The sequence below is a fragment of the Eublepharis macularius genome, chromosome 12, assembly GCF_028583425.1.
Source record: "Eublepharis macularius isolate TG4126 chromosome 12, MPM_Emac_v1.0, whole genome shotgun sequence".
Lineage (NCBI taxonomy): Eukaryota > Metazoa > Chordata > Lepidosauria > Squamata > Eublepharidae > Eublepharis > Eublepharis macularius.
This window is the reverse complement of record NC_072801.1, coordinates 77,149,775-77,167,406: the sequence shown is the minus strand read 5'-3', so window position 1 is coordinate 77,167,406 and position 17,632 is coordinate 77,149,775. Positions and strand designations below refer to the sequence as shown.

General features: G+C 47.4%; 1 protein-coding gene across 3 annotated transcripts; it reads left to right on the top strand.

Moving 5' to 3' along the window:
• Positions 1 to 4,930: 4,930 nt before the first annotated feature.
• On the top strand, positions 4,931 to 17,300 carry LOC129338979 (dehydrogenase/reductase SDR family member 4-like). 3 transcript variants are annotated; one of them, XM_054993564.1, is made up of 9 exons: positions 4,931 to 5,012; positions 5,514 to 5,708; positions 6,772 to 6,949; positions 8,321 to 8,422; positions 9,562 to 9,632; positions 10,994 to 11,045; positions 14,328 to 14,462; positions 14,547 to 14,602; positions 16,562 to 17,300. In XM_054993564.1, the coding sequence occupies exons 2-9, from the start codon at positions 5,575 to 5,577 to the stop codon at positions 16,674 to 16,676; spliced, it is 843 nt and encodes a 280-aa protein (XP_054849539.1). In that variant the 5' UTR covers positions 4,931 to 5,012; positions 5,514 to 5,574; the 3' UTR covers positions 16,677 to 17,300. The 3 variants fall into 3 exon arrangements, with proteins under 3 accessions (XP_054849539.1, XP_054849541.1, XP_054849540.1); XM_054993565.1 differs by having other exon boundaries at positions 4,939 to 5,012; positions 5,610 to 5,708; XM_054993566.1 differs by lacking the exon at positions 9,562 to 9,632.
• The last annotated feature ends 332 nt before the right edge of the window (positions 17,301 to 17,632 follow it).

Here is a 17,632-nt window from a genome sequence, read left to right as displayed (position 1 = left end):
CTCTAACCACATCCAAGCTAAATTACTGAAATGTGCTTTTTGCAGGTCTGCTTTTTATTTTCATTTATTTTTAAATTATTTAAGATTTATTTATTTTATTTGTCATTTCTCACTGAGACTCGAGGTGGACTACATAATGTGAAATTAGCACAGTCAATATCAAGGACATTTCAATAAACAATGCCATAAGGTTAAAAAAATGCAAGTTTACAAAGACATAACATTGGCAAAAATCCAATACAAATTGAAGAAATGCTGAAACAGAGCATGAGCAATTCTAGGACTGACATTAGTCAACCCAGAACATAGTCCGCCTTTCTCACTGAGATCTGAGGCAGATTTCAACAGTGCGAGTGGAAATAAAATATATAATATTGTATTATATAATTGAGAATATACAATATTGTGTTGTATAATCGACAGCTAGGACGTTCACTAAGTGAATCAAGATGGGTAGCCATGTTAGTCTGTCTGTAGCAATAGAAAAGAGCAAGAGCCCAGTAGCACCTATAAGCTACTGGACACAGCTTGCTGTGACTCACAAACCTTGTCACAAATGTTGTTAGTCTTATAGGTGCTACTGGACTCTTGCTCTTTTCTACTAAGTACAATAACGAACAACAGTTAGGAAATTCAGGGAAACAGATACAATAGGGAGTGGTAGCACAAAATTTTTAAACAAGCATAAAGCTGAGCAACAAGATGAAATCTCTTTCATGCCAATTTCCATGGCACGTTGAGCAGCGTGGAAACTCGCAAGTAGGTGCATATCTACATCAGCAGGCAGTACCGTATAGCGTAGCGTTTAGCCCCCGTCTCTACCTAGGCATCTCTCTGAGCTGGTTCTTACAACACAGCCCTATAATCTGAACAGAAAGTCCTCCTGAATATTTCAGTCTTGCATAGTTTGCAGAAAGTCAGGAGAATAGGGTCTTTCCTGACCACCTCAGGCGGGCCATTCTGTAGGGTGGGGGCTACCACAGAGAAAGCACGTGTGTGGGCAGCTATTGATTTTGCCCAACTCCAGTGTAGTATCCGCAGAGGGCCCTGCTTTGGGGACAGTTTGGAAGCTTCACCATAGTGGCGAAATCACTCTTTGGCAGAAATGAAACAATACAGTTACAGTAGCTAAGAATCAGCTTCTGGGCTCTCTTCAAAGTGCCAGCTATGGTTTTGCAAGCTGTACATGGTCCAGAACCAGAATATTTGGAACCTGCCCAATTAACTACAATCAGATGCCTGGCTTCCTGGGCCACTATTAGGTGGGAGATCACTTGAGGTGGGACCTTTTCAGTGGTGGCACCTCAACTGTGGAATGCTGTCCCCACGGATATTTGGCCAGTGCCAAGTGTGAATGGACAGGTTCATAAGCCCTCCCTGTTCCTTTGGTTGATCCCTGGGCCACTGGAAAACTTCATGGCCCTTCCGAGTCACCACTCAGTGACTATGCCCCTTACCCTCACTCCCTGTTTTTATTAACAACAAACTGGTTAACTCCCGCTGCCCCAGCAACTCTGAAAATATCTCTTGCTGAACCGAGTCACATGTCTAGCACTCCATCCCCGGGTTGTTTTACCTACTTGTGCATCTCTATAGTTCCTTCAAGCTAGCGTGGGGGCGATCTATAATGACAATAATCACATTCGATTTATTCAAGACGACTTAACGCCCACTCAGAGCGGTTTACAAAGTATGTCATTATTATCACCACAACAACAAACACCCTGTGAGGTGAGTGGGGCCGAGAGAGCTCTGAGAGAGCTGTGACTGACCCAAGGTCACCCAGTTGGCTTCAAGCGGAGGAGTGGGGAATCAAACCTGGCTCTCCGGATTAGAGTCCTGCTGCTCTTAACCACTACACCAAACTACCCAATGTCCCTGCCTGTGATCGCACTTCAGATAGCAAGCCCAAATAGGTGTGGTATGTTTCCAGATATCAGACTCAGAGCATCCAAAACATAAAAGTTTAATACATGAATAAAAAGAACACACACAGTCTGTTCGAGCATTCAGGCTGAGCCAGAAGACAAAGAAAAGGTGGAAACACATTCTCCCACACTGAAGCAGGCCATCAGGGAGTTGCTGGTACACCGGGCTGCATTAAGGAAGACCTGCCTGGCTGTTTGAACTCCAGCATGCAGGTAAGTACCAGCCTTCTCCAGGGCAGAATCCCCAGGGGCTGGCAAGTATGTTGTTGTTGTTCACTTTTCTCACTGAGATCCAAGACGGATTCCATACTGCAAGTGACCATGATATAATCAATAGCTAGAACGCGTATAGAGCAAAAATACAATATAATCCTTAGGGCATTGAATGAATACAGGTACAGTAGCAGTGGAAAAGAGCAAGAGTACAGTAGCACCTATAAGACTAACCTCTTATAGACTGTATCTGAAAAAGTGAGCTGTGGCTCACGAAAGCTCCTACCCTACCACAAATTTTGTTAGTCTTATAGGTGCAACTGGACTCTTGCTCTTTTCCACGGCTACAGACAGACTAACACGGCTACTCATCTTCATCTATCTCCATGGAAGGTACAGTAGGTTATGGTATAAGCAAAAGCACAGCCATTTTTCTCCTAGCATGCAATTCGAAGCAGGCAGTTGAAATGTAGCTGTGCTTGGAATAGCTGAACCGAGACAGTGGCTGTAAACAAGAGGTAGTTTGAGCTAGAGAGATGAGAAGGAAAGTTCCATTTGAGCAGAAGAGCAGAAGGAGGTGGGTTTTCGTCAAGAATAGAGGCTTTGTCTCAGAAAGGGCGAGCTATAAAAGGTCTTCCTTTTATAGGAGCTCAGAGTGTTTTTTTTTAATTATATTTTTATTTTGTTTTTATATTAGTTTTACAACATGCAACCTTGTGAAATCAATAACAGGAATCTTTCAACAACTTCATGTAATAACAACAATCGAACTGTAAACAGTAAAAAAATAATAATGATAACAATAATGATAGTAATAGTTGTTAAACCACTTCACATCTCAATAACTAAATATCTCTAAGTCCGTATTTAAGAAATTCAAATCCTATATATACAAAAGACAGTTTTACATAATTAGAGATAAGCCATAGAATAGTAGAGGTCTAGTTTTGATTTATTATTTGTCCAATTATCTTCTTTGGTCAAATAATCCAGAATTGGGAGCCATTGCTCTAAAAAAAATGATTTATAATTCAGATTTTCCCTCTGTGACAATTGATCTGTGATTTTCTGCATGATGAAATGATCCCAAATACAAGATTTCCAACTTTTCACTGAAGGAATAGCTTTTTGTTTCCAGGATGAGGCTATTGCCATTTTAGCCAGTGCCAAGAGAGAGAAAATAACATTTAAACTTGCAGTTGGGATCTCAGGTTCTCTCAAAGATTTAACAAGATTACTTCAGGAGATTTTGGAATAGAGTATCCTGTTATAGACCTTATTTCTTCAATTATTTTGCTCAGAGTGTTTTTACTCGCTGAAACTCTTTCCCCCTTATTTCATGAAAAGCATTTCCTCTTCAGAAATCTCCAGTCTTGGTGTGATTACTGGGCAAACCCATCATGCCTAAATAAACCAGCATTTTCCCTACAATGGTAGATGAAAACTTTCTGAATTAAAACATAAGTAATTAACATGACATCTTTAGCAACGTCACAGTATCCAGTAGGAGGGTATCTACATCAGTGGACAGTACCCAGTAGCTTAGTCTACATTCCCTGTCCCTTCCCAAGGTATCTCTTTGAGCAATTTCTTATGACCCAGCCCTATAACCTGGGTAGAAAGCCCTCCTGAATAATTCAGGCTTGCATAGTTTACGAAAAGCCAGGAGAGTGTGAATTTCCTGACCTCTTCTGGCAGGCTATTGCATAAGGTGGGGGCTACCACAGAGAAAGCACGTGTGCGGGCAACTGTTGATTTTGCCCAGATGCAGGGTGGTATGTGCAGAAGGCCCTGTTCAGACACGCGATCAGGATCTACTACCCAGAGCCCCATCTTTCCCCTTCTCCAAGCAGTATAATCCACCAGCCCAAGTCCTCTACCTTCCAGCTTCTGATAGGTCAAGCACACCTTCTGGGTCAGAATTAAAACTCAAGGTGCACATCCGTTTTAGATTACAAAGGATCACATTTTCAGAGCAACAAACGTCCCCTAGTGCTTCGGAACGTGCTATCACGTCATCAAAAAGAGCTTTGGCTGGTGCCCAGCATGGGGTTGCCAGCCTCCAGGTGGTGGCTGGAGACCTCCCGGAATTACAGTCGATCTCCAGGCCATACAGATCTGTTCCTCATTAGAATATGGCAGCTTCCAAAGGCAGACTCTATGACATTGTACCCCGCTATCTCCATACAGCATCCTCTCCAGGCTCCACTCTCAAAATCTCCAGGAATTTCCCAACCTGGAGCTGGCAACCATAGGCCCAGGCTAGTCCACTCTAGTCAGATCTTGGCTGCTATGTGGATCTGCCCTGGTTAATCCTTGGATGGGAGATCACCAGGAGAGTTTGGCGTCCCTGAGCAGACGCAGGCGATGGCAAACCCCCTCTGTTAAGTCTCTTGCCTTGATCACCCCTCAGGGTCGCCATGAGTCAGTGGCACCTCTCACACACACATGCCTGGAGCCCTGACTCAGACGAAGCTGCAACCAGGAATAAAATGCTCCTGCTTCTGGAGGGATTTTGACTCATTGGGTGCAATTGGATTATTCAATTCTCTGTCGTTCCCAGGCGGGAGCCAATTTGGAGGAGAAAAGGCCACATCATGCAGAGACGCAGCGGGCAGCCTCCTCCGTGGGCAGATACTTTGTGTTCCCCGGAGCCTTCATTATTCCATTAAACCAGCCTTCCTTCTCTCCGCCCTCTCGGCAGCCTTTGGCCTAGATACGCGCCTCCCGTCCGCACGCCTTTCGGCCACCGGGGGGCGATCGCGTCCCCCCTCTTCTCCCAGCCAACCCCCTCCCTCTACAATTCCTAACTTCGTGTCTTCCCCTAGTTCTTCTCTTCTTTTCTTCGTTGGATCGGGAGAGATCTGGGAGGTGAGGCGTTTTGCAGCTGGGATCCTTTTGCAAAGAATGCAATGCAGAGCAAGAAAGAATCCTAAAAAGCAGCGGCGGGGGTGGAGGGAGGGGTGTGTGTCAGATTTTTGCAAGTCACTGCAAACCAACCCGGAAGGGAGCTGCAATCCCCTTGCAATGCCGAGCAAAGTTGGTGGGCTGCGGGATGGGGCAGGACGCAGAGACGAAGTCAAAGAGGGATGAGTGGAGGTGGGGGACTGATCCGTATGTGTGCCTTGAACGAGCCAGGTGCGAATTAGAGTTTTGCCCATTCTGGCCTGGGAAATTCCTAGATATTTGAGGGCAGTGCCTGTGGAAGGGAAGTTTGGGGAAGGATTCCCCCTAGAATCTATGGTATGCCACAGAGCCTGCCCTCGGAAGCTGCCCCTTCCTCCAGGGGAACCGCTATCTGTAGTCTGGAGATCAGTTGGAATTCCGGGAGATCTCCCGACTCCACCTGGAGGTTGGCATCCTTTCTTGCAGGAGCTCCTGGACTCCGGAACGGGGCAGAGTCCAAAGGAGGCGTGACTGTGATCAGCCTAGGATGATCCACGCTATCATCGCTTCCCTCCACCCCAGGCAAGCTCTGCACCGCGTTCTCCGGATGGCCAGCACTAGCAGTCGTGCCCATGGGACCCTCGCCGACAAGGTGGCGCTGGTGACCGCCTCTACCGAGGGGTGAGTTCACTACATTCTCCCCAAAGCCAAGAGGTGCTGGGGCTTGCAGCCTGTGCCCCAAGAGGAGCCCTTTGAACTGCCTGGGAGGGCTCCTTCATGCATAGGTAGGGGTCATCTTTGGCTCAGGTTAAGCCCCCCCCTGGAGAATTTTTGGTGGTGACAAAAGCCACATTTGACAGTGATTCTCTGTTCCTACATTAGAGCCCCAGCTAATGGTTAACTCAGACACCAGACAAGAAATCCTCCATGGAACCAACTTAAAAAGGAGTAACGTATTTGTGTTTAATGAAGCCATGCCTTGAAACCAGCAGGGCTTTGAGCCTGGAAGGATTATAATAGTGCCTTATATTTTTAAATCACATCACAAACCTTCTTTCAGCAGTCCTGATAACAGCCCTGTAAGGTATCCAGTGCTGTGCGCTGTCAGCCGTCATGGCGCTAACAGCTGTTGGTGACCCAATGAATTAACAACCTCCAAAACGTACAATTATTAACAGACTTGCAAATCGGAGGCCGTGGCTTCCTTTATTAAGTCAAGCCGTCTCATGTTGGGTCTTCCTCTTTTCCGGCTACCTTCCACCTTTCCTAGCATTATCCATCATTATCCTAGCTCTATGATCCCCATATTTATTTATTATTTATTTATTTAGAATAATTCTGTGCCGCCTCTTAGGAGTTCTGATCAAGGTGGCAATTAAAAACCACAATATTAAAACACAAGCTGTTGGACGTAAAAAGCATGAAAAAGATCCGTAAAACAGAAAGCAGACCATTAAAAAGCCCATAAGATAAAGCCCTTAATTTAAATTGCGATTGAGGACTTGCCTAAGTGACCCCACCCGTGAGTCTGTGGTAGAAATTATAGTTGAATCTACCCATCTCTCTGGGACACATCTCACAACTTAATAAACGAAGTAATAAGTTTATAAAAACCAGGATTTCTCCTCGCCAGAGACACTCAGCTCCGTCCCGTAACAGATTCAGGCTGGGATTCCCACTGCTGCCTCTAGGGCGTTCGGTCTCTGTAACGTTATCCCACCCTTCGTGCTTGCTTTTTTGCAAGGATCGGCTTTGCAATTGCCCGTCGCCTAGGCCAGGATGGAGCCCACGTGGTTCTGAGCAGCCGGAAGCAAGCCAACGTGGACCGGGCCGTGGCTGAACTGCAGAAAGAGAACCTGAGTGTGTCGGGATTGGTGTGTCATGTAGGGAAGGCAGAGGACAGGCAGCGCCTGATCGATGCGGTGAGCATGTGGGTCTTGAGACTGCGCACTTGCAAAAAAACCAGGGGTTGACTTGGGCGGTGGGGGTTCCTCTGCCCACCACTTGCTAATGACGGGGGGTCTGCCAACTGACCCATCATGTGTCACTAAATGGCCATCAGGGAGTTCTAAAGAGGTGCTTGCATCATGCTGGTATTACTGCATATGCCCTAGAACAGTTCCTAAAACCTTTGGCGACGTGAGAATTTACTGACGACCATGCAGGGGGGTTCTCATTTGTAGCTCCCACAAGGCCTTACCTGCCAACACTGACAGCAGATGACATGCTTGTTGAGAGAGCAAGATACTGCCCCGCCATTGCCACCTTCTTGGTGGGCACATGCACCACCATCCTGCTCTCATGTCCCTGCACCACCATGCCTTGAGGCCAATGGGCAAGAAGCAGCCTGCAGCCCGGCTGGCCTTCCTTTCTCCCCCACTTGCTCTTCTTCCCACCCACCCCTTCTTTCCTCATCCAGCCCAAGGAACTTCAAAGGGGCAGTGGAAGTCAATAAAGTGTTTATTCAGGGGTGTAGATCCAGAGGAGTTAGCCATGTTAGTCTGCAGTAGCGAAATAGCAAAGAGCCCAGTAGCACCTTTAAGACTAACCAACTTTATTGTAGCATAAGCTTCCGAGAGCCACAGCTCTCTTCGTCAGATGCAATCATCTGTCAAAGAGGGCTGTGGCTCTCGAAAGCTTATGCTACAATAAAGTTGGTTAGTCTTAAAGGTGCTGCTGGACTTTTTGCCGTTCCGGGGTGGAATCACTTTGCCCCCACCTATTATTATTGTTTATTTCTAGTTCGCCTTTCTCACCGAGATCCAAGATCTAAGCGGATTACATACTACAAGTGAATATAGTAAACATCAATAGCTAGGACATTCACAGCAAAATTACATGACCAACAGCTGGGACATTCAATGAAAAACAGATACAGTAAGTTATGGTAGCTGCTCACACTGTGGCTCCAACAGCTGTACCCTATAAAAGAGAACGCTTGGGTTAGAAGGAGGGCATGTTGCCACGTTCAGAAGTTGTTAGCTCCTTATCTAGCCTCTCCCACTGCTGAAGAGTCTTTGGTTTCATCATAGGGAGTGTTTGGGAGGTGGCGTTAGTGGATAGAGCAAGATTCTCCATGAATCTTGTTCCATGGTGCTTCCACCGACCCGTTTATCAGCTCTTGACTGGGATTCTTCCAGGGAGTGAGAGTTATCACCTGTCAGGGAAGGAGCAGCTCCACTCCAAAATTAAAAAGAGATTGATGCGGGGCAGGTATATTCTGTGTCAGGAGGGCTTTTAAAATGGAAGTTTATTTGGCCTTGTTGTTTTAAAATTCCGGCCTCCTGTTTCAGGCACTCGAGCGCCATGGAGGCATCGACATCTTGGTGTCCAACGCGGCCGTGAATCCATTTTTCGGCAGCACTCTCGATGCCACGGAAGACGTGTGGGACAAGGTGTGAGAGTCTGAAGAGAAATCAGAAAATACTGTGTTTGTGAGGGCCTGTGTGTGTGTGTGTGTCAGGATAAGTCATGCGGGGAGGGAAGGTTAGAGTTGCCAACTCTGCCTGTTTTTCTGCATTTAATAACAAGTTGAGGCACAGCAATTGGCAGGGGAAGTTTTTCACAGCACAGAGAGGAGCTTTAGCATTACCTTGCCTTCAAATGAGGTTCAAGGCACATGGGCTATTAAAGAAGTCAGCAAACCAAAAAGCTGAGTTTCTGGAGAGGGGACTGAAATGTGTGTGCAAAAGTCTGTCACACCTTCCTGGCTTAGTTTCACTTGTGATGTGCAACCCAATCAGATGAAGCCGACAGGCTGGCATCCAGCAAGGGCTTGTGGGAAATATAGCTTGCCTTGAACCAAGATAGATCAAGATAGGTAGCCGTGTTAGCCTGTCTGTGGCAGTAGAAAAGAGCAAGAGTCCAGTAGCACCTATAAGACTAACAAAATTTGTGGTAGGGTATGAGCTTTTGTGAGTCACAACTCGCGGTATCTGAAGAAGTGAGCTGTGACTCACAAAAGCTCATACCCTACCACAAATTTTCTTCAGATACCTGAATTTTCTTCAGAATTTTCTTCAGATACCTGAAGAAGTGAGCTGTCACTCATGAAAGTTCATACCTTACCACACATTTTCTTCAGATACCTGAAATTTTGAATAAAATCAGATTTTCTTCAAAATTTTCTTCAGATACCTTAAGAAGTAAGCTGTGACTCATGAAAGTTCATACTCTACCACAAATTTTCTTCAGATTTTCTTCAAAATTTTCTTCAGATACCTGAAGAAGTGAGCTGTGACTCATGAAAGTTCATACTCTACCACAAATTTTGTTAGTCTTGTAGGTACCACTGGATTCTTGCTCTTTTCACTTGGACCAAGATGGTTGCCACACAACTGCCCACACAAAGCAGGTCATGGCTGGAGGAGCAGCCTCCCACCCTGACCTCTGCTGCTTTCCTCACATTGTCTGCTCCCGTCGAGAAGGAAACCTCACTCTAGGCCTCTGTTCCCCCCGTTTCAGACTTGGCATGACTTCAGGGAGCTGCACGCCTGCATTCTCAGTAGCCTTCTCTGCCTCTTTTCTTTCTCAGATCCTGGACATCAATGTGAAGGCGACTGCTCTACTGGTCAAGCTGGTTGTGCCTCACATGGAAAAGAGGGGGTGAGCCCCAGGGGCAGGCCCTAGAAGAGTCAGGGCAGGGGGAACTGGACTCTGGCCCACCCACCAGTCCCCTCTCACCTAGGCAGCTCTCCCTCCCTCCCGGCAGATCTCTTCTGACATGGGAACCATCAAGGCAGCCTCTGCTACCCACCTCCCAGCTTTCTTTCCCTTTTGCTGCTATCACAAAGGACTTACTCGGATGCTGGGCTTTACCACCCATCCAACTCAAAGTCAACTCAACATCTAGTCAACTCAAAATGTTGCATTTTCTGCAACTCTTGCAATGTAATCCTAAGAATAGTTACTCCCCTCTAAGTCCATTTGCTTCAGTGGATGTAGGATTGCTCTGTTAGTGTCATTCCATTCACGTTTCCTGGCAGCCCTTTTCACACACGCACTGCTCTACACAAGCTCAATCCGGCACCCTTGGTCTCCTCCCAGCTTCTCCCACAGTGCTCCTCCTCTACCTTTTTCAGAGGTGCAGCTTTGGCTTCCTCTTGCTGGCCTCAGAGCACCAAGCAAGCTCTGAAGAGCTGAAATCCAGAACACCGAGCTTCTCTGGGGCAAGCTGTTCTAGGAACCGGTCTGGCAAACTTAGGCCTAAGAACCGGTGTCAGGTAATTGGCTGTAACAGCAGCTCCTTGCCCCCAGCAAGGGAATTAAGTACAACAGAGCTCCACCCTTTTACAGCTTGGCTGTGAAAAGGCCTCCTTTCTGGCAGGATTCCAGGTTTTTAGGGGCGGATTGGCCTCTTTAAAGAGGTGAGCTCTGAGTCACTAAAGGGATACTTCTGCATTTCTGAACTACCTTTGATGGACCTACTGGTGGCGACGTTCTGGAAAGCTGCAGGGGGGGGCTCTTCCGTGGCTTCTGCTCTGCTGCACAATGGGGGTTTCGTTCCTGGTCATTGGAATTAAGAGCTCTAGCCAGATCCCTCTTGGACATAACAGTTTGTCTGCCCCTATGGCCTTGGTGGGATATGACTGCCCTTTGTCTTCTGAGGTGGCCTCAGAAGCTCCACAGATGAAACTCAGCATTAGTCCCAACGATTCCCCTTCTTCATCTCTTGGGCGAAATCTTTTCTGATCTACCTTGGGTTTGCCTTGCCTGCTCCCCGACTCCTGTGTGGCTCCTTCCTATGCCACTTCCGCTAAGACATCTTTATTTTCCACCTACCCCCAACCTCTTCTCCCCGTCCTCCATTGCAGCTCCTTGGAGAAGAGAATGGGTGGCTCCTGTCCCCTAGTCCAAAAGGAAATGGTAGTCAGGGAGACAGGAAGATGGGAGGGAGGAATGCGAAAATGGAGGGGAAGGAGAGAGGGCACCAGGGGCAAAATCTCTTTTCTCCCCTTCTCTTCCAGGGGTGGCTCCATCGTTATCGTCTCTTCAATTGCTGCGTATTCACCATTTCCGGTAAGTCAGCAATGGCCCTGCCCCACTAGACTTTCTTTGGAGGCCGAGAATTGCTTTGGCCCTTCTGTTTGAGCTGAGCTTCAACAGACAAGCCTCAGGACAGGTTCAGGGCTCTCAGCTGATTGAAGATGTTTGAGTTGATACATTTAATGAGTTGATTTAATGAGTTTATTAAATCTGCATACTTTGGGATGTGAGTATCAGCAGTTGTCTTGAAGCGAGAAGGCCCACAGCACAGGGGTTATCTTACAGGAGATTTCCCATCCTGTGTGGTACAGAGGAGGGGTTTTTAACTCTACTACTTTTGTTCCTCTGATTTTGACATCTTTTTTTTTAGATACCAGGTTTTTCTGCAAACCTGGGGCTTTTCTCAGGTTTGTGGAAAGATATAGCTTGTCTGTTCATGGCCCCAGTCTCTGAATTTAAGTATCCACAGATGAGGCCATGTTGAGAATGGCATGTGTTGATATAGCATATATTTAAACATTTACACCCTGTGTTTCTCCCTCAGAGGTGGCTTACAGCATCATTCTCACCTCCTTCGTTTTGTCCTCACAACAACCCTGTGGGGTATGTTAAGATGAGAGAGTGAAACTGCCTCTCAGATTCTAACCTGATACTAACCGCTACAAAAAAGGAGAACAAAATGGCCTGCCAGTGGAAAAGTAAAAGCGGGGCAGGGAGGGAATGGAGCAAAACGCTACCAGGGCAATGAAGAAAAAAGTAATAAATATTTTAATAAAAACTATACAGCCTACATATTATTGGAATAGATACAACCAGGGCTCATTTCGAGGGGGAACGCACAGGAATGCGGTTCCAGCAGTTCCCCAAAGAGGTCACATGGCAGGTGGCCCCGCCCACCTGACTCTCAGCTGCTTTGGGCCCGTTTCAGCCTGGATCGGGGCCAAAATGGCCTGGATCGGGCTTCTGACGAGTGGTGGATCACTCTCCTGTTCATCAGCGGCCCGATCGTGACCATTTTGGGCCCCTTTTCAGCCATTTTCAGCCCCCTTTTGCCATTTTGGGCCCAATTTCGGCCCTGAATGGCCAGGATTGGGTCCAAAACAGCCAGAACAGGTGATGTCTGGGGGTGTGGCACATGCAAATCAGTTATACTAATGGCACTTCCGGTGATGGCAAGAGGCGTGGCATATGCTAATGAGTTATGCTAATGAGTTCCTCCAGCTCTTTTTCTATGAAATGACCCCTGGATATAACCAACCTGCTAGTTAATTGTGTCTAGGACCTGACTGGCAAAAACGGAGTGAAAGGAGGAGAATGAAACTGCAATCTTCTATCTAGAGCAGCTGTGGGGAATTCCAAATCTTCATTTAATCCTTTGGGGACCAGTGTGAGCAATCTGAAAACCCATTCAGTCTCTTTTTTTTCAACAGCAATTTGTCATTCTGGCAATCAAGTTTCTGTATGGCCCAAAACATAAAATCTATAGACCAGTGGTCATATTCTATAGGATGTTTAACCAGAAAACCACCTTTCTCTCCCCAAATTAATGTTATTTTTGTGTTCTGCAATGTGCTGCTTTAAATTCCTCTTTGTTTTTCTCACCTATAGCTTACCCCAAGGACATTTGATATAAAAAACTCAGTTGGAACTGCACGTAGTACAATTCTCGAGTATGTACTAGAGGATTTGAGTCCAGTGGCACCTTAAAGATTTTCAGGGTATAAGCTTTCAAGAATCAAAGCTCCCTTCTTCAGAGCTTTGACTCTTGAAAGTTTTTATCTTGAAAATCTTGCTGGTCTTTAAGGTGCTACTGGACTGGAATCTTGCTGTTCTATTGCAGTCCAACTTGAAAGAGTATGTACTGTTTTTATTGACAGGATTAATAAATTGTTTCATATTACACGTAAATTTACAGTGAGGCTGTTCCTACAAGGAAAATGTCACTGAGGAAGTCTGGTGATTGGCAAAATTTGTTGTGTTTCAACTGATGATAGATATTACTAGGAAATCTCTTAAATCGGTAGTCCTCTTAAACACAGTTACTGGTATCTTATCACACTCGTGGCGCAGAGCGGTAAGCTGCAGTACTGCAGCCCAAGCTCTGCTCATGACCTGAGTTCGATCCCGGTGGAATCCGGGTTCAAGTAGCAGGCTCAAGGTTGACTCAGCCTTCCATCCTTCTGAGGTCGGTAAAATGAGTACCCAGTTTCCTGGGGGTAAAGTGTAGATGACTGGGGAAAGCAATGGCAAACCACCCCATAAAAAGTCTGCCAAGAAAACGTCACAGTGTGACGTCCCCCCATGGGTCAGTAATGACTCGGTGCTTGCACAGGGGACTACCTTTACCTTTACCTATCACACACAGAAATGCCCTCTAAAATATAGCAGTTTCTGTAAATACTGTTTTAAAAATCCAACACTCACATTATTAAAACTACATGAAAGCCTACCACTACTGGGGGGTTTTTTCATACGAAAATAAAGTTCTGAACGTGCAGACTGCAGTATCTGGTGTGGATACCCTCTTATAGCCAGATTACTAGCTAATTGGATTGTATTATAGTTCCCCCCGAAGAAGCAATAGCGAAATTCATTGGGACCACAACACTTTTATTATTAAAATACTTATTACCTCTCCAGTTCATCATTAGCTTTTGGTTTCCCTGCTTCTGCTGTAACCACTATACCATCAGAAGAGTTTAAGAGCTATTAATATAACTGATTAAGCATTGCACTGTCCAAAACCAGAGAAGGATGTGGAAATTTGATGGGAAATTTCCAAGATCCAGTGTGCCTCAGAGAGGGGTCGTTTTCACACGTCTTTACCCTCACGCAAAATCTCGCAAAGCTCATGGAACAAGGGCGGCTTCACGGCACAACTTTTGATGTCATCGCACCACAAAACGGAATCATGGGGTGACGTCAGAAATCGCGCCATGAAGACGCCCTCGTTCCGTGAGTTTTGCGCGATTTTGCGCAAGGGTAAAAACGTGTGAAAACAACGCAGGCTTCAAAAATCTGCTTCTTCCCTAAGCAATTATCACAGTCACCTACCCTTGAACCAGCCCTGGGCCGATTCCAGACGGCCCTCCCCATGCCGAAACGTCGCGCGTCGTGCGGAAAACGCGAAATACCGCGTTTTCTCGCGCGAGTTTTGCACGACGTCGCGCAAAACTCGCACGAGAAAACGTGATATTTCGCATTTTCCATGCGACGACGTGCGACGTTTCGGCATGGGGAGGGCCGTCTGGAATCGGCCCTGGGCTTTGATCAGCCCCTGTAGCACCCAAGCTCTTTTCTTGCTGTTTCCCTTAGGGCTTGGGCCCCTACAATGTCAGCAAGACAGCTCTTCTGGGCCTCACCCGCACTCTGGCCCCCGAGTTGGCCCCGAGCAACATCCGCATCAACTCGCTGGCTCCTGGACTGATCCGGACAAAATTCAGCTCAGCCGTAAGTACCGGAGGGTGGGAAGGGGAACCTGACGGGGCTGGAACAGAACAGAACCAGATCAACTGATGAGTCTTTTCCCTCCAGCTTTGGCAGGACAAATCCAACGAAAACAAGATGCTGGAGACCATGCGGATTCAGAGGTAATGGCGGCCCTTCCGTTCCAGTGGTCCAGTGGGGTAGTCTGTGGGCCAGCTGCAGCTCCGTACACTATTCCTGTCGGGGCTGTACCACGTCAGAAACAGCTTGTTTGAATTAGATGCCTGACACTGTGTATGCTTTTTAAAAAAGCCTTCCTCTGCTCTTCTTGACCCAACTCCATGGCAGCAGTCACCCACAGAGTGGCCTACAAGGCCCGCCCGTCTATTTCCCTCCTCCAGAATGAAGCATTTCCGTGCACAGCCACTTCTTGTAGCTTAGTCCCAGCAGACCTGCTTTCCCAGAGATGCTTTTTGATACCCTGTAGATTGCTGTGAACCTCAGTTTGGAGCAGTAAATGGGAAGAGAGGCACCATTTCTGAACTTGCAAGAACCTCTCATTGCCTCTTGGGCACTTCCCCCATCTACTCTCTTACCCTCATCGGCGTGCTGCCTCTGTTGGGGGTTTGGGGAGGATTTGAATTAGGATCCTCTTGCTCTGGGGGTGGGAACTTGGAATATGCTTACAAAATTCCAAATGACCTGATCTTGTTAGCAGGATGGCAACAGTAAGCTGGGTGTCCATTTTTGATGCCTGGTCTTCACTGAGGCTGCTGTCTAGGCACGGTTTGCCAATGTTTCCAACCTGCATCTTATTCCATACCTCATGCAGGTGCCCAGGGTGCATAGAGGAAAATGCTGTGCCAAAAGGAATCTAGATGAAATGGCACGGTTACACCAGGATTTCTTTCTCTTTTTTTGTGTGTGGTTACGCTGGTATTTAATCAATGTGCCTATATCCTATGGATTGGTAACCTGTACGAGCGGCAAGCTGTGCATGTGCCAGTTCAAAAATTAACTTTAGAAATTCTCCAGAAGGCAAGCGAGGCGAAGGGCAAGGCAGGGGCCAGCCCATTGAACCATAACCAAATGGTAATGGGACGGGGGGGACAGGCACATCACCAGATCTCGCCTGGTGAATCTGGCTCCACCAACCAGCCTCCATGACCCTGAGTTGAATAACTCGTACCCAGGGCTTTTTTTCAGCTGGAACGCAGCGGAACGGAGTTCCGGAACCTCTTGAAAATGGTCACATGGCTGGTGGCCCCGCCCCCAATCTCCAGACAGAGGGGAGTTGAGATTGCCCTCCATGCCGGGTGGTGCAGAGGGCAATCTAAACTCCCCTCTGTCTGGAGATCAGGGGGTGGGGCCACCAGCCATGTGACCATTTTCACCAAGGGCAATTTAAACTTTTAAATTGTTCCAGCTGACCCAAAGTGATGTCATTGGCCCTGGGAGCATGCGTGCACTTTGCGCGTGCACATGTGGTACCAGGGGCACCACCTCCCGCCAAGAGTTGCCCCCTGTGCTGGCAACCTACTGAATTCCACCACCTCTTTTCCCAGAAAAAAAGCCCTGCTCCTACCTCAGGTTTCCATTTGGCTTTGGTTCCAGGGCCCTTTCTGAAAATCCCGATATCCAACTGTTTTTCTTCTGATACTGCCCGCTGTTTATCACCAACTGCTCCCGCTGACTTGTCCTACCTCCGGCCTTCTTCCTACTTGCCTAGATTCGCCCCAGCCTCTTGCCTATGTTTCTCGTTCTTCTCTCCTCTCTCTCTGTACAAGCGGAAGTACAAGTGACAAAAGGCACAGATTGGACACTTGTCCGCTTCCCTCAAGTTTTGATGGGAAATGTAGGCATCCTGGTCTCGCAGCTTCGCTCTCTGACTGCTGTCCAGTGGACTTTTCAACTGTCACTTGTCCAACATTCCGCCAAGCTGCCTACATTTCCCATCAAAACTTGAGGGAAGCTGGCAAGTGTCCAATCTGTGCCTTTTGTCACTTGTGGTTCCGCTCTACGTCTCTCTCCATCCCTTCCTCTAATCTACTCCCACCATGAATCTCTTTGAAGCAATCCCTTCATTCGGCGACCTAATCAGTCTATTCCATTTCTCCCTTCAGGATTGGAGTCCCGTCTGACTGTTCAGGGATGGTTTCCTTCCTTTGCTCTGCGGATGCCAACTACATCACAGGGGAGACCATGGTGGTGGGTGGAGGTGCCCCATCCCGTCTCTGACGGGTCTCCAGCCTGCCTTCCTACTTACCGAAATATATCAGCGGACCAATTGATGGATGGCTCACTTCACCTCTCTCGGGGAAAAACCATGGGGATCTGGGTGAGGGAGGGTGACATAGTGTCAAAAACTTGTGGGTAGTTTGATAGGAGAGGCATTTGGTTAGGCGGGGGCTGGCTCCCTCTGAATGGCAAAGAGGTGAGACGAAGGCATGGAAGAGAGCTTCCTTCCAAGATGACATAAATGGCAGATTGGGGGAGGACAGCAATGGATCTCAGAGTCCCATATTGAATTGGGGAAGATATAGGGAATCCTGGCTTCACGGAGAGCAGCGGAGATCACCTGCATCCATAAATGGCTAGCTGGGCGATTGTGTGGGGGTGGTCATCTTCAGGGCAGCCTCTTTTGTGGTGTTTGGGGGTTCTTCAGGAAGAGCATTCAAAAGGCAGGACTTGAGCTGGGGTGAACACTTTGTAAATCTTTTGCATACAAGAGTTGGAAGGGTGCTGGAAAGTTAGGGCAGTTCCTGGCTTGGCAGTGGGAGGGGGTGGGGGGTGTCATTTCTCAGTGCCTTGTATGTTTTTACATGTTAGAAATCAAATAAAAGACTTGTCTTTGACTCCTTGGAGGGTGTCTTTTTCATTTTGTGGGGGGAACCCAATGTCACCAGGGGGACGGCAAGGGTGGAGCCTGCTTTTAGCACAGTCTCTTTCCCCTCCCCCCCTTACCAACTTTGCAACGCCACCCCTCACATCTAATCCATGCCAGAAGTGGCTGTGGGGGAACACAGGGGCTCCCCCTTTAATAACCTGGCAGCCCCTCCTACGTCTCCAGCCCCACAATCCAATACCCCTTCCATCGTTCCAGCACCCAGGAACCTTCAGTAGGACATCTCTGCACATTCGCTTGCAAGAATCTTTCCACCTGGATATTATTTTCCCTTCTTGCTTGCTTCACA